This window comes from Hibiscus syriacus, unplaced genomic scaffold (genome assembly GCF_006381635.1).
Source record: "Hibiscus syriacus cultivar Baekdansim isolate YM2019G1 unplaced genomic scaffold, ASM638163v2 tig00004779_pilon, whole genome shotgun sequence".
Taxonomy (NCBI): Eukaryota; Viridiplantae; Streptophyta; class Magnoliopsida; order Malvales; family Malvaceae; genus Hibiscus; species Hibiscus syriacus.
In genome coordinates this window covers 653332-666282 of record NW_024062030.1, presented here as the reverse complement: position 1 = coordinate 666282, position 12951 = coordinate 653332, and the positions used below count along the sequence as shown (strand labels likewise).

Below are 12951 nucleotides of genomic sequence, written 5' to 3'. Positions count from 1 at the left end.
CCGTCGTCCGATTGAATATAACACGAAGATATGGTCGGTCAAGATCGAACTGTAAGCTTTGGTGGGACCTATATCCAATCAACAAACATCAAACTTGTCCTTTTCTTGTGGGTGGGCTCCACGTGGACCCACTTGTCGGCCCTTTTCACTGTTTATACTTCGTCACTGATGTTGGATTGGGCCGAATTTTATATTGAAAATAAATAATTTAATATATTATGAGAAGAAGAAATCAAATTGAAAATTGATTAATAATTAGTGAACTTTGAAAACTGATTAAATATTTCACATCGATATGGAATAATTTAATTACTTAAAGTATGAAATAGGAGTAGGGTAAACTACATAAGAGTTCACTTTTGTTTCACTGTCTTCTAATTTTGGCCATTCAGCGCTCAATGATGCGTTTTGGTCATTTACGTTAACAATTTGGTGTTCTGGCTTAACTATGGCACATTAATAAAAGGAGCTAGTTTTTAATTTGATCCATAAAATTTAGATAAAGTTATAGTTAAACTATTTTACCTAAAATTTAAGAATTAAATTAGAAATTAATATTTTTTTATAACATGTCATGTCCTTTGTGATAAATTATATGTATATCTAATTTTTATCAATAAGATGACTGAAGTGGCAATGGTGACGGTGGAATCAAGAACGATGATTAAGGTTTTTATAAAATATAGTTAAAATATTATATCTAAATTTTAAGGATTAAACTAAAAATTAGTATTGTTTTATAAAGTTTCATGTCCTTAGTGATAATATTGTTTTTAATCGATCATATAAGCAACTAAATTATAATAATTAACATTGAATGGCCAAAATATAAAAATGAACCAGAAATGGCATCTACTATAATTTACCCATACGATAATTAAGTCTAGTGATAGTACAATAATGCTTCCTGCTGTTTATTAAAAAATAATAAATATAATAAATTTATCTTTGAAGTTGATATTTTGGTGTATGCATTTGCCGATAAGTGCTTCAAATACATTCAACTATTTTCCACCCAAAAAAATATTATTTTTATTTATGTGATGCAGGTGTTATTATTAAAAAAACATTTAATAAATGTAAATTATTTTTTTAGATATAATGAATTCACCCATAATATAATTTAGAAATTTCGTATTAATATGATGTATATTTTAAAATTTTAAGATATATGTTTAAGTATACTATAATATAAAAATAAATATTTTAAACTTCAAATGGATAATTTAAAGTATAGAGCATTTAAATTAAGTTGGAATTTCATAAATTTATAATTTTATTAAATTAAATTAAATTATATACTATAATTTTAGTTGCAAGATAGTAATGAATGTAAAGCTTCTGGCAGTTGGGCAGATAGATTCACCAAGCTTCTCATATGTACATTTGAAAGGCCGAGTTAAGACTGGTCCCACAGACGGGCACTGTCATTGTCAGTTGTCACATTGAACAAGGGATGAATGTTGTATGTTGTTTTAGGTTTGGGTTGGTGGAACTCATCTATTATATCATAAATTGCATTCAAGGCTTATGCCTTTGTGTACTCATTTATCTCATTTAGGAGTTAACGTTCGATCGAGTAAGTCAAAAAAATTTCAAGTTATTTGAGTTGACGAGATATATTTTATAACTCGGAGTTAACTTGAAATTTTCGAGCCGAGATAAGTTTATAAAATTCGATTCGAGTCAAATTTTCAAGTTTCTATTTAAATTTAATTATAAATATTTACAATATTATGACATCGTTTGATTCTTATTTAAATGATATTTTATAATCATATATATATATATATATATTTGTATTTTTTTCTTATGTGATTTACATAAACCATACAAAGTCGAGAGACTTGACTAAAGTTTCGACTCAAACTTAAAAATCAATCTACTAATTAGTAAAACATTTTGAGTTATTCGAGTTGTAATTTACAACTCGATTTGAACTTGAAATTTTTCGAGTCGAGTTGAGTTTATGAAATTACAACTCGAAGTAAATTCAAGTCGAAAAAATTGACTTTTCGAATCGATTCAATTTTTACTTACCCCTAATCTCCTTAGATCCAAGTAGTGATGGGTATCGAACTTGGACCTTACATGTATTGATCCGACCCTGTAAGATTGATTTTGAAAAAAATGAAATTCGAATCAGGTCAGATGGAGTTTTTTGAAAGATAAATTCAAGTTAGATCGTATTCGAATTAAAGAGAAAAATTCTTAGATCTAATACAAGATAGTAGTATAATTTTTCTTTATCTATTTAAGAACGGACAATACGTAAATCCCAAAAATAGGCAATCTGTAAATTTCTATGTAAATCTCATTTGGGCATTAGATTTGCCCTAATCTCCTTAGATCCAAGTAGTGATGGGTATCGAACTTGGACCTTACATGTATTGATCCGACCCTGTAAGATTGATTTTGAAAAAAAATGGAATTCGAATCAGGTCAGATGGAGTTTTTTGAAAGATAAATTCAAGTTTGATCGTATTCGAATTAAAGAGAAAAATTCTTAGATCTAATACAAGATAGTAGTATATTTTTTCTTTATCTATTTAAGAACGGACAATACGTAAATCCCAAAAATAAGCAATCTGTAAATTTCTATGTAAATCTCATTTGGGCATTAGATTTGCCCTAATCTCCTTAGATCTAAGTAGTGATGGGTATCGAACTTGGACCTTACATGTATTGATCCGACCCTATAAGATTGATTTTGAAAAAAAAATGGAATTCGAATCAGGTCAGATGGAGTTTTTTGAAAGATAAATTCAAGTTTGATCGTATTCGAATTAAAGAGAAAAATTCTTAGATCTAATACAAGATAGTAGTATAATTTTTCTTTATCTATTTAAGAACGGACAATATGTAAACCCAAAAATGGACAACCTGTAAATTTCTATATAAATCTCATTTGAATCTTAGGTATGCACTTGACCTTGACTAGGAGAGTCGCCCCTACGTAAGTTTTGATGTACCAAAAAATGTGATATAAATATGTCATTAGGGTTTGGTACGAGTTTACCCCAAAATTAAATCGAGTGAAACCTCTCTAAATACTGGTAGATTCGGATTACAGGTAGAAACATATAATACTCAATCAAATTTGGGTGGTCAAAAATTCAACCCTGCCATACTCATCCCTACATCTAATTAGCATTATTTTAACGCCCAATTAGCAACTAAATTCAAAGAAACACTTGATTAATACTTAATAGCTTTGATTATAATATTAGATCGATTTAAAATATAATTCATATGTTAAGAACGTAGGATATAAATACCAAAAATGAATCAGTATCCTAACGTTAGTTTGCAATATATATGCGACGAATATTTAATCGAGTCAAAAAAATTAAAATTACTCGAGTTTATAAATCTTATTTTGTAATTTAAATTTCATTTAAATGTTTTTTTAATTACGATTCAAATCAAATCGAATAAAAAATTTAATATTTTCGAAAACGCAATATTAAGTAATGATAGTCAATAAAATTTTGGATTGCTGTTAAATTTTTAAAAATCGTGTTATTATTTGTTAGAGTGATATTAAATTTATTGTTTAATATTTGCATGGGCGTCAATATATGAGGTGGCTCCGTCACTGGTGTGTAGCAGTGATAAAACGTAGTACCATCATTAATATATAAAGATTAAGATATATATAACATATGGATATAGTGATCATAAAGTACATATTGCTGAAACACACCAACACAACTTAATTAACCGTCGATAGAGCTAGCTATTTCATCAAACTGAGCCGAAAACTACGTCGTACTTGTTCATCCAGCATCATCCACCTCACTGCACCCTGCAACAGAAAATACAATACATAAATCAGCACTATAAACTTAATTTAAAACACCCTTTTTTGCATGTGTAAACCAGATGCAAAAATCATTAGTAACGTGATTACTTGTTGCAGTCGATGGAGGGGCTGATCTTGTACGGAATATGGAGATTACACTTGTCGGGGAGGGTCGCCGCGTTACCGAGGTTGAAGTTCGAGTACTGGAACCCGCTGATCGCCGATTTAATGCACTTGCACACGCTTTGGCGGTCCGCCGAGGTTTGAGCCTGGGCGTAGAGTGTGTTCACCCCATTACAGCATGTAGCAGTGGGCTGGCCACCGTTTTGCACGTAGGAAATGCATGGCATCAGGCGGTTCACTACGTCGCTGCATGTGATTGCCGCGTCGGCTGCCTCGGGGGCGCTCGTCATCGCCATGCACACGATGAGCAGCAATGATGCCAACTTTAGGACGTTTGAACTAGTCATGTTAACTCGGTTGCTAAAGAAAGTATAGGGTGTTTTTGAGTTGATTTGTGTACACTCAAAGGACTGAGGTGGGGTTTGTTTATATAGAGAAATTGGTGTTTGAGAATAAATAGTATGCATATTTGGTTTATAATTGGTGGTTGGGTTTCATTTACTGGGGTGGTTGAAAATGGTTGGGGGAATTAAATGGAGTTTGGGAAAACAATTCAACGTGGTGAATGGTGATGGTGTCAAAGGAATTAATTATCTTTTTCATTATAAAATTACTCTTAAACTTGGATATTTAGATCATAAGTTCGAGCAAAATATAATATTATAATCATTTCAAACTATTTAAAATAAATTTGCTCATACAATTATTATTAGAGACAGAAGCATAATCTTATATTAAAATGATAAACTTATAAAATTTAGAATGTACGAATTTATAAAATTTAAGAAAGATAAAAATAAAATTACGAGCCCACAACCGAGGTTAGCCCATGAAGAGCAGCCCAAGTGGTGTTTTGGACCTTCTAGAAGCCACAAAGACTTAGGTGGCATTTAAATATGTATAGATAATGCCCACTTGTTTTTGGTAGGTAAAGATTAATCTCGACCGTCGATGTAATTAGATCTTAGCCGTTCATTGAGGGGAGCTTTAGCTATAAATAGAGGCCTCCCCTCCTCATTTGTACTCACTCCTTCACTTTGAGAAATCATAAGAGCATTCTTCTCTCAAAGCTTTCTTATCTTTCTTCTTGTGCTAGTTCTCTTGTCTAGCTTCCGTCGAGGTTCTAAGCATCCTTGCTTAGGATATTTTCAGGCTTACTTAGCCGCAATCACTAAGAAAGCGACTAAGGCCGCACGTTCCAAGGCGTCGAAGTTCTAAGGGCGTGACAAGTGGTATCAGAGCCAGTTTTACAAGAGATGGCACAACACAACCAAGACGAGGTCCCCACAAGCGAAGTGATGGAGACTCGTGCTGCAGTGGCAAAGAAACGAGGGAGCTCGAAGGATATCGTGGCCTCGTTTGAGCAAAGGGTCGGTAGATTAGAAGACCGATATAATGAAGTCCAAGAGACTCAAGACTCAGTTGAATCTCGCTTAGAGAAGGTGGAGTCCGTAGAGGATATACTCCGTGAAGAAACTCAAGCACTCATCAGCGAGTTAACGGATAACGTAGACGACCGTACCAGAGGCCTCGAGAGCATGTACTTGGCCATGAGGGCCGAAATAATGCAGGAGGTAAAGGAGCTCAAGAGCGAGCTGCTCGTCTACAAGGCTGCCGTGCTGAATGGAGTGACTGGGGAGGCGCAAGCACCAAGACCCAGGATCGACATCCCTAAGCCGAAGGAGTTCAAAGGGAGTCGGACTGCCCAAGACGTGGAGAATTTCATCTGGGGCATGGAGCAATTCTTCCGTGGCATGGGTATCGGGGATGATACCACCAAGGTAAATGTTGCTTCCAATTATCTTACCGATGTTGCTATGTTATGGTGGCGTCGTAGGTGTTCCGAGATTACAAAACCAGTCGGGACGTGGGAGGAGTTCGTGGGAGAACTCAAGGAGCATTTCTATCCGAAGAATGCTGTGCTCGAGGCTCGAGCAAAATTGAAACAATTAAAGCATGACCGATCCATCTTGGAGTATGTCAAAAACTTCACAGAGATCAAGATGCAAATCCCGGACTTGGGCGAGTCCGAAGGTTACTTTGCATTTATGGATGGATTACAACGTTGGGCCAACATGGAGATCCAAAGGAGGGGAGTGACCGAACTCTCCAAGGCATTAGATGCAGCCGAGGCTATTGCCCCGTTTGAAGTAAAAAGGACCGACTCTCTCCAATCCAGGTCAAAACCCAAAGGTAATAGTGGGGGAGAAAAGGCCAAAGGAAACTCTCACAAGCCAACGGGAAATCATGGGAAGCCAAATGATCGACCCAAAAAGCTCTTCAATCCTTGGGAGAAAAAGGGGGAATTATCATGCTTTTCTTGTGGAGGAAATCATATGAAACGAGATTGTCCTCAACTTGTGAAAGTCGCTGCCATCAAGGAGAATGATGGGGTGGAGAGTGAGACTCTCAAACTTGGCTCCATCCTTAGCACCATGGAGGTCAAGAAAGGCCGCAAGAAGAAGGGATTGATGTACGTAGACATCACCGTCGCAGGCCAAAAGATGAGCGCACTGGTGGACACAGGTGCCTCAGAATTGTTCATGTCCGAACAAATTGCCAAGAGACTTGGCCTTCATGTAGAGAAGGCAACGGGATCCATCAAAACCGTGAATGCCGAGGAAGTTCCAATTGCGGGGATCGCAAAGGGAATCGAGCTAACCGTCGGAGGTTGGTCCGGAAAGGAAAAACCATCAAGGTAATTCCTCTCGATGACTTCGATTTTGTTCTTGGGTTAAGTTTTTTGGACCGAATAAATGCTTTCCCAGTGCCTTTTGCCGATTGCTTGTGCATCCTGGATCCAAAGCAACAATGCATTGTTCCAGTGAGCCGAGGGCCTGGAATCGAGGCCAAGATGTTGTCCGCAATCCAATTCTCAAAGGGGGTGCGTAAAGAGGAACCCACCTTTGTGGCTTCATTGGTGGAAACTGAACCCACAATGACCGAGGAAGTCCCAAGAGAAGTGGGACAAGTATTGGTGGAATTCAAAGATGTGATGCCTGCTGAGTTGCCCAAGAAGTTACCTCCAAAGAGGGAGGTGGATCACAAGATTGAATTGGTGGAGAATGCAAAGCCACCTGCTCGGGCCCCTTACCGAATGGCTCCGCCCGAGTTAGAGGAGATGCGTAAACAACTGAAGGATCTCCTCGATGCCGGATACATCCGACCATCCAAGTCCCCCTATGGTGCACCGGTGCTATTTCAAAAAAAAACACGATGGTTCTCTATGGATGTGCATAGATTACCGAGCTTTAAACAAGCTCACGGTAAAGAACAAGTATCCCATTCCCCTCATTGCGGACTTGTTCGATCAACTTGGTGGTGCAAGGTGGTTCACCAAGCTAGATTTACGATCAGGCTATTACCAAGTCAGGATAGCCGAAGGAGATGAACCGAAGACAGCTTGTGTGACCAGGTACGGTTCTTACGAATACCTTGTGATGCCATTTGGCCTCACGAATGCTCCGGCCACCTTCTGCACATTGATGAACAAGGTACTACAACCCTTTCTAGATCATTTCGTTGTAGTTTACCTTGACGATATTGTGGTGTACAGTAAGACCTTAGAGGAACACATCGAACATTTGAGAAGAGTGTTCCAAGTCTTACGAGATAACGAGCTCTATGTTAAAGAGGAAAAGTGCTCGTTCGCTCAGAAGGAGGTTCCATTCTTAGGCCATGTCGTTGGAGGAGGCAAGCTCCAGATGGACAAAGACAAGATCCGAGCGATTGATGAGTGGAAGCCACCCACCAAGGTAACTGAATTACGAGCATTCTTGGGGTTAGCCAACTACTACCGACGGTTCGTGAAGGGCTATTCCAAGATCGCAACACCCTTGACTGAGCTACTCAAGAAGGACAAGGTGTGGGAATGGAGCACAAAATGTCAAGATGCTTTTAAAAAGCTCAAGGAGGCCATGGTGAATGAGCCCGTGTTGGTGTTGCCAAACTACACCAAGCCTTTTGTAGTCTTCACTGATGCATCCGATGTTGCCATTGGTGGAGTCCTCATGCAAGAGGGACATCCGGTTGCATACGAGAGCCGGAAGCTCAACGAGACCGAGAAGAGGTACTCGGTTCATGAAAAGGAGATGACAGCAGTTGTACACTGCTTACGCACTTGGCGACATTACTTGCTTGGGTCCAAGTTCGTGGTGTTCACAGACAATGTTGCCAACAGTTACTTCCTCACCCAAAAGAAGCTTTCTCCCAAGCAAGCTCGTTGGCAAGAGTTTCTTGCCGAGTTTGACTTTTCCTTGGAGTACAAGCCCGGGAAGGTGAACTGTGTTGCAGATGGCTTAAGCCGGAGGTATGCCATCGAGACTGTGGAAAGTACTCTCCTCAAGAGAATCAAGGAAGGATTACCCCATGATCCTGTGGCTGAACGAATCATCGAGGGAGCCAAGGAGGGGCGAACCCGAGAGTTTTGGCTCGAAGGAGAATTGTTGTACCACCGAGGCCATCGTCTCTTTGTGCCTCGATATGGGAAGTTACGCAAGGAGCTCATAAAGGAATGCCATGATTCCAAGTGGGCGGGACACCCGGGAGTTGATCGGACTATGGCCCTACTTTCGGAGCAATACTATTGGCCGCATATGGCTGAAGATGTGCAGGCCTATGTGAAGACTTGTCTTGTATGCCAACAAGACAAGATTGAGGCAAAGAAACCGGCGGGACTGCTGCAACCATTGCCCATTCCGGAACGCCCATGGGAAAGTATTTCCATGGATTTTATAATTGGCTTGCCCAAAACTGATGGACTTTCAAGTATCATGGTTGTGGTTGACAGGTTTTCGAAGTATGCGACGTTCATACCTGCATCTAAGGTGTGTCCAGCTGTAGAAGCCGCTCGACTTTTCCTTAAGCACGTGGTGAAGTACTGGGGAATGCCGAAAACCATCATTAGTGACCGGGACACACGGTTCACTGGGAGGTTCTGGACGGAGTTGTTCAAACTGATGGGATCAAGCTTGAACTTTTCCACCGCAGTTCATCCACAAACCGATGGGCAAACTGAGCGAGTGAATGCTCTGTTAGAGATCTATTTGAGGCACTATGTGAGTGCCAACCAACGAGACTGGCCAAAGCTGTTGGATGTGGCCCAATTTTCCTACAACTTGCAACGGAGCGAGGCGACAAACCAAAGTCCGTTCGAGATCGTGACTGGGCAACAACCATTGACACCCAACACGGTTGTTACCAAATATGAGGGGCCCAATCCATCAGCACACAACGTTGCCAAGGAGTGGCACGAGCAACACGACTTAGCCCGAGCTTGTTTGAACAAGGCAGGAAAACGAACCAAGAAGTGGGCAGACCGAAAGCGGAGAGACGTGAACTTTGAAGTTGGTGACCTTGTCCTTGCAAAATTGGCCAACGTTTTGCGCCATGCGGACGTGCACAAGGGGCTTGTTCGAAGATACGAGGGTCCCTTTCGAGTCGTGAAGCGAGTAGGCACCATGGCCTACAAATTGGAGTTGCCTCCAACCATTCGAGCGTATCCCGTCATCCATGTTAGCCTGCTCAAACCATACCATCAGGATACTGAGGGATCCAGATCGAGGCAAGTCACACCGAGCGCCAGTCGGAGTAGCGATCTCCTATGACAAGGAGATCCAAGATATACAGGCGGAGAGAGTTATTAGACGGCCAGGACACCGCCCAAGGCATGAGTACTTCGTTTTGTGGAAGGGACAACCCGAGTGCGAAGGGAGTTGGGAGCATGCCGAGGGACTCTGGCAATTCAAAACCGGAATAGATCAATTTCATGCCAGACGAGTGACGAGGGCGTCACCAGAACGAGTGGGGGAGAATGTCACGGACTACGAGCCCACAACCGAGGTTAGCCCATGAAGAGCAGCCCAAGTGGTGTTTTGGACCTTCTAGAAGCCACAAAGACTTAGGTGGCATTTAAATATGTATAGATAATGCCCACTTGTTTTTGGTAGGTAAAGATTAATCTCGACCGTCGATGTAATTAGATCTTAGCCGTTCATTGAGGGGAGCTTTAGCTATAAATAGAGGCCTCCCCTCCTCATTTGTACTCACTCCTTCACTTTGAGAAATCATAAGAGCATTCTTCTCTCAAAGCTTTCTTATCTTTCTTCTTGTGCTAGTTCTCTTGTCTAGCTTCCGTCGAGGTTCTAAGCATCCTTGCTTAGGATATTTTCAGGCTTACTTAGCCGCAATCACTAAGAAAGCGACTAAGGCCGCACGTTCCGAGGCGTCGAAGTTCTAAGGGCGTGACAATAAGTTCGAGCAAAATATAATATTATAATCATTTCAAACTATTTAAAATAAATTTGCTCATACAATTATTATTAGAGACAGAAGCATAATCTTATATTAAAATGATAAACTTATAAAATTTAGAATGTACAAATTTATAAAATTTAAGAAAGATAAAAATAAAATTTTAATTAAAATTTTTTAATTTATATGAGAATTTAAAATTTTACTCTGTTTTAATGATAAAAGTATTATATTTTTTTAGAAAAAATAATATTTTTCCCTAATTGGTTTACTGCTTCCTCCCTGCTTTCTCACCTACTTGGTCTGCCTTGTTTTAATAAAACAATCCGATTCAATTACCTTATCTAACCACAAGGTTATATTAAGAAAGGAGCACCTTCCTTGAACCACCGACTCGAATAAAATGTTTTCTATATATTAATTTTAATTTTAAATTTTATTATAATTGTAATGATTGAAAATTATTTAATAATTAAGTTTATTAAAATAAAAATATATAAATTAAAATTTGTTTTTTATCTCTATAAATAGATGCTAAAGATTATTAATAATTAAATTAAATTTTATTATAATTTCAATAATCGAATACTTTTTCTAGATTCAATGCATGATTCCCAAGATTGCATTGCAGCCGCTGGTTCTTCTATTTTTATTTAATTATCTATAATTAATTAATTAAAATTGAATATTATAATCATAGATATTTTAAACACCTTTATCAGTCAGATTACACATGTAAGATTTGAATAATACAAACACTTTATTTAATTTATTCATTCATTAATATATTTTAATTTATAAAGATGTTACTGTCCTAAATACTATATGGTTAAAATTTGCTCAAAGTCCATGTACTCTTCATACATTTAGAATTTAGTTCTTTCACTTTTATTTTCAATTATTTAATCTCTTTACTTCTCATTTTTAAAAAGTCAAATTTATTGTATATATACATAGAGAGGTCAACTATACAATTATTCACGTGTTGGTTGAATAGAATATTTATCATTTTAAAATCAGCTTGACCCGAATCCAAAATTTAGAAGAAAAAAAAACCAACCCTATAAGATTAGATTGAATCAAATCAATATCTATCAAATTTAGATCAAATAATCATCTTTAATTACTATAATAAAATAATCTTATTATAAAATCTTACATTAGCGAAGGTGATATTATTACATAAACTGAACACGCCACTGAACATGAGAACATCCGATACATAGACGATATAGCGAACAACAGAGAGAGAGAGATAAACAACCAATTAACAAAGAGACTAAATTTTGGAGGCCTAACCATCCCAAAATGTTTATTTTACACACACACATATATATAAAGTATCTCCTGCAAGCTGCAAATTACTTCATCCATCTCATCTCACCCTGCAAAAAGTTCACAAACACGCATATAAATCATTTAATTAATCTCTAAACCGAATCGAAATTAAACAAATTAGATCCCGACACCAATTATAAGTAGAAGGGTACCTGTTGCAATTAGTAGAGAGGCTGATCTTGAAAGGAATTCTAACACCGCATTTAGCAGGAAGGCTCTCAGCCAACCTATAATTGACACCAGAGATTCTCCTCGCGGTGTTTTGCAAGCATCGGCACACGGTTCGTCGGTCACGGGTGGTTCTAGCTCGCCTGTTTAGGTAATGAACTCCATTGCAGCAACCTCTCGATGGCCTTCTTCCACCTCGGTTCTGCAAGTACCCAATGCATCCGGCCGCAAGTCCCACCACGTCTCCGCATGTTAGGGCGGTTGTGGCCATTGGTTCAACCACTAACATGAACAAGATTAGACCACAAACGAGCTTGAGACCAGCCATGGAGGGTTCAAATGAAAAACAATTGGAGATGGGTATTGATTCTTTTAGGAAGGTGAGTGAGTTGATTAGGGTTAAGGCATTGGGTTTATATAGATGAGGTGTAGGAGCTTGGAAAGAGAGAATGTAGATGAGTAGGGTTTGGTAATAGCGGGTTTTCATTGAACTTAAACTGTTTATGCATGCAGATTTTACTTCAGTTGACACTATTTAGTGAGTAATGCAATGGTGGAGGTTTATACTAGACATATACCTTGACACATAGATCATCCTAATTGTTTATCTTGTACATATATGCAAAAATAATAAAACGAAAATGTTAGGTGTGGGACATTAAAATATTTAAGAAAGAGCATTTACTTTAATCGTGTTTCCTCTACCCTAGGATGAAGTCCTATATACAGCTGGTGTTGACGTACTTATCCGGTTATGGCACAGCTTGTATTGCCTTGCCTCTACGGCATGTTAGATGCAAAAGAGTGATTGGTGAAGGAAGTCCAGTTCGTAGAGCACCGACATGCCCATACCTTACAAAGACTATGACGTGTGGTTCTATGCCGACATGGTAATGATGTTTAATGGTTCTTTAGACTAATTTTCTAATTTCCATTCGTATATTTATAAGGGTTTTAAGAAAAATATATATATTTAAAAAGTGAATTTTAAAAAATGAATTATACGTGACTCGACGTTTAAGTTGAGGACGGTTTATTTTTTTAATTATATATCATAGTTAATTTTAATGAACCGTTAAAGTAAATAATTGATTCTTTAGAGTAATTTTTTTTATTTTTTCCCTAAAGCATTATTTTAAACGATGAATTAGTATCATTCTCTCTGTTTTTTTTATTTAGATATAAAGAAACATTCTCCTCGTTTTCATTTTTCCCTTTTTCATATATTTTTAAAACGTTTATTTTCGTGTATATATATATATATA

General features: G+C 37.9%; 2 protein-coding genes across 2 annotated transcripts; both read right to left on the bottom strand.

Annotated features, from left to right (window-relative positions):
- Positions 1–3612: 3612 nt before the first annotated feature.
- On the bottom strand, positions 3613–4342 carry LOC120197363 (non-specific lipid-transfer protein 3-like). Its single transcript, XM_039198914.1, has 2 exons — positions 3914–4342; positions 3613–3808 (listed from the first exon to the last, which is right to left on the bottom strand). Exons 1-2 carry the CDS (start codon positions 4273–4275, stop codon positions 3799–3801), a joined length of 372 nt encoding a protein of 123 aa, XP_039054845.1. The 5' UTR covers positions 4276–4342; the 3' UTR covers positions 3613–3798.
- Positions 4343–11509: 7167 nt separating this feature from the next.
- LOC120197353 (non-specific lipid-transfer protein P3-like) lies at positions 11510–12157 on the bottom strand. Its single transcript, XM_039198910.1, has 2 exons — positions 11671–12157; positions 11510–11565 (listed from the first exon to the last, which is right to left on the bottom strand). The coding sequence occupies exons 1-2, from the start codon at positions 12012–12014 to the stop codon at positions 11556–11558; spliced, it is 354 nt and encodes a 117-aa protein (XP_039054841.1). The 5' UTR covers positions 12015–12157; the 3' UTR covers positions 11510–11555.
- Positions 12158–12951: the final 794 nt, after the last annotated feature.

Bases quoted from the DNA above. Each gene is read 5' to 3' on its own strand.
- LOC120197363 (XM_039198914.1), bottom strand. From the start codon at position 4,275: ATGACTAGTTCAAACGTCCTAAAGTTGGCATCATTGCTGCTCATCGTG.
- LOC120197353 (XM_039198910.1), bottom strand. From the start codon at position 12,014: ATGGCTGGTCTCAAGCTCGTTTGTGGTCTAATCTTGTTCATGTTAGTG.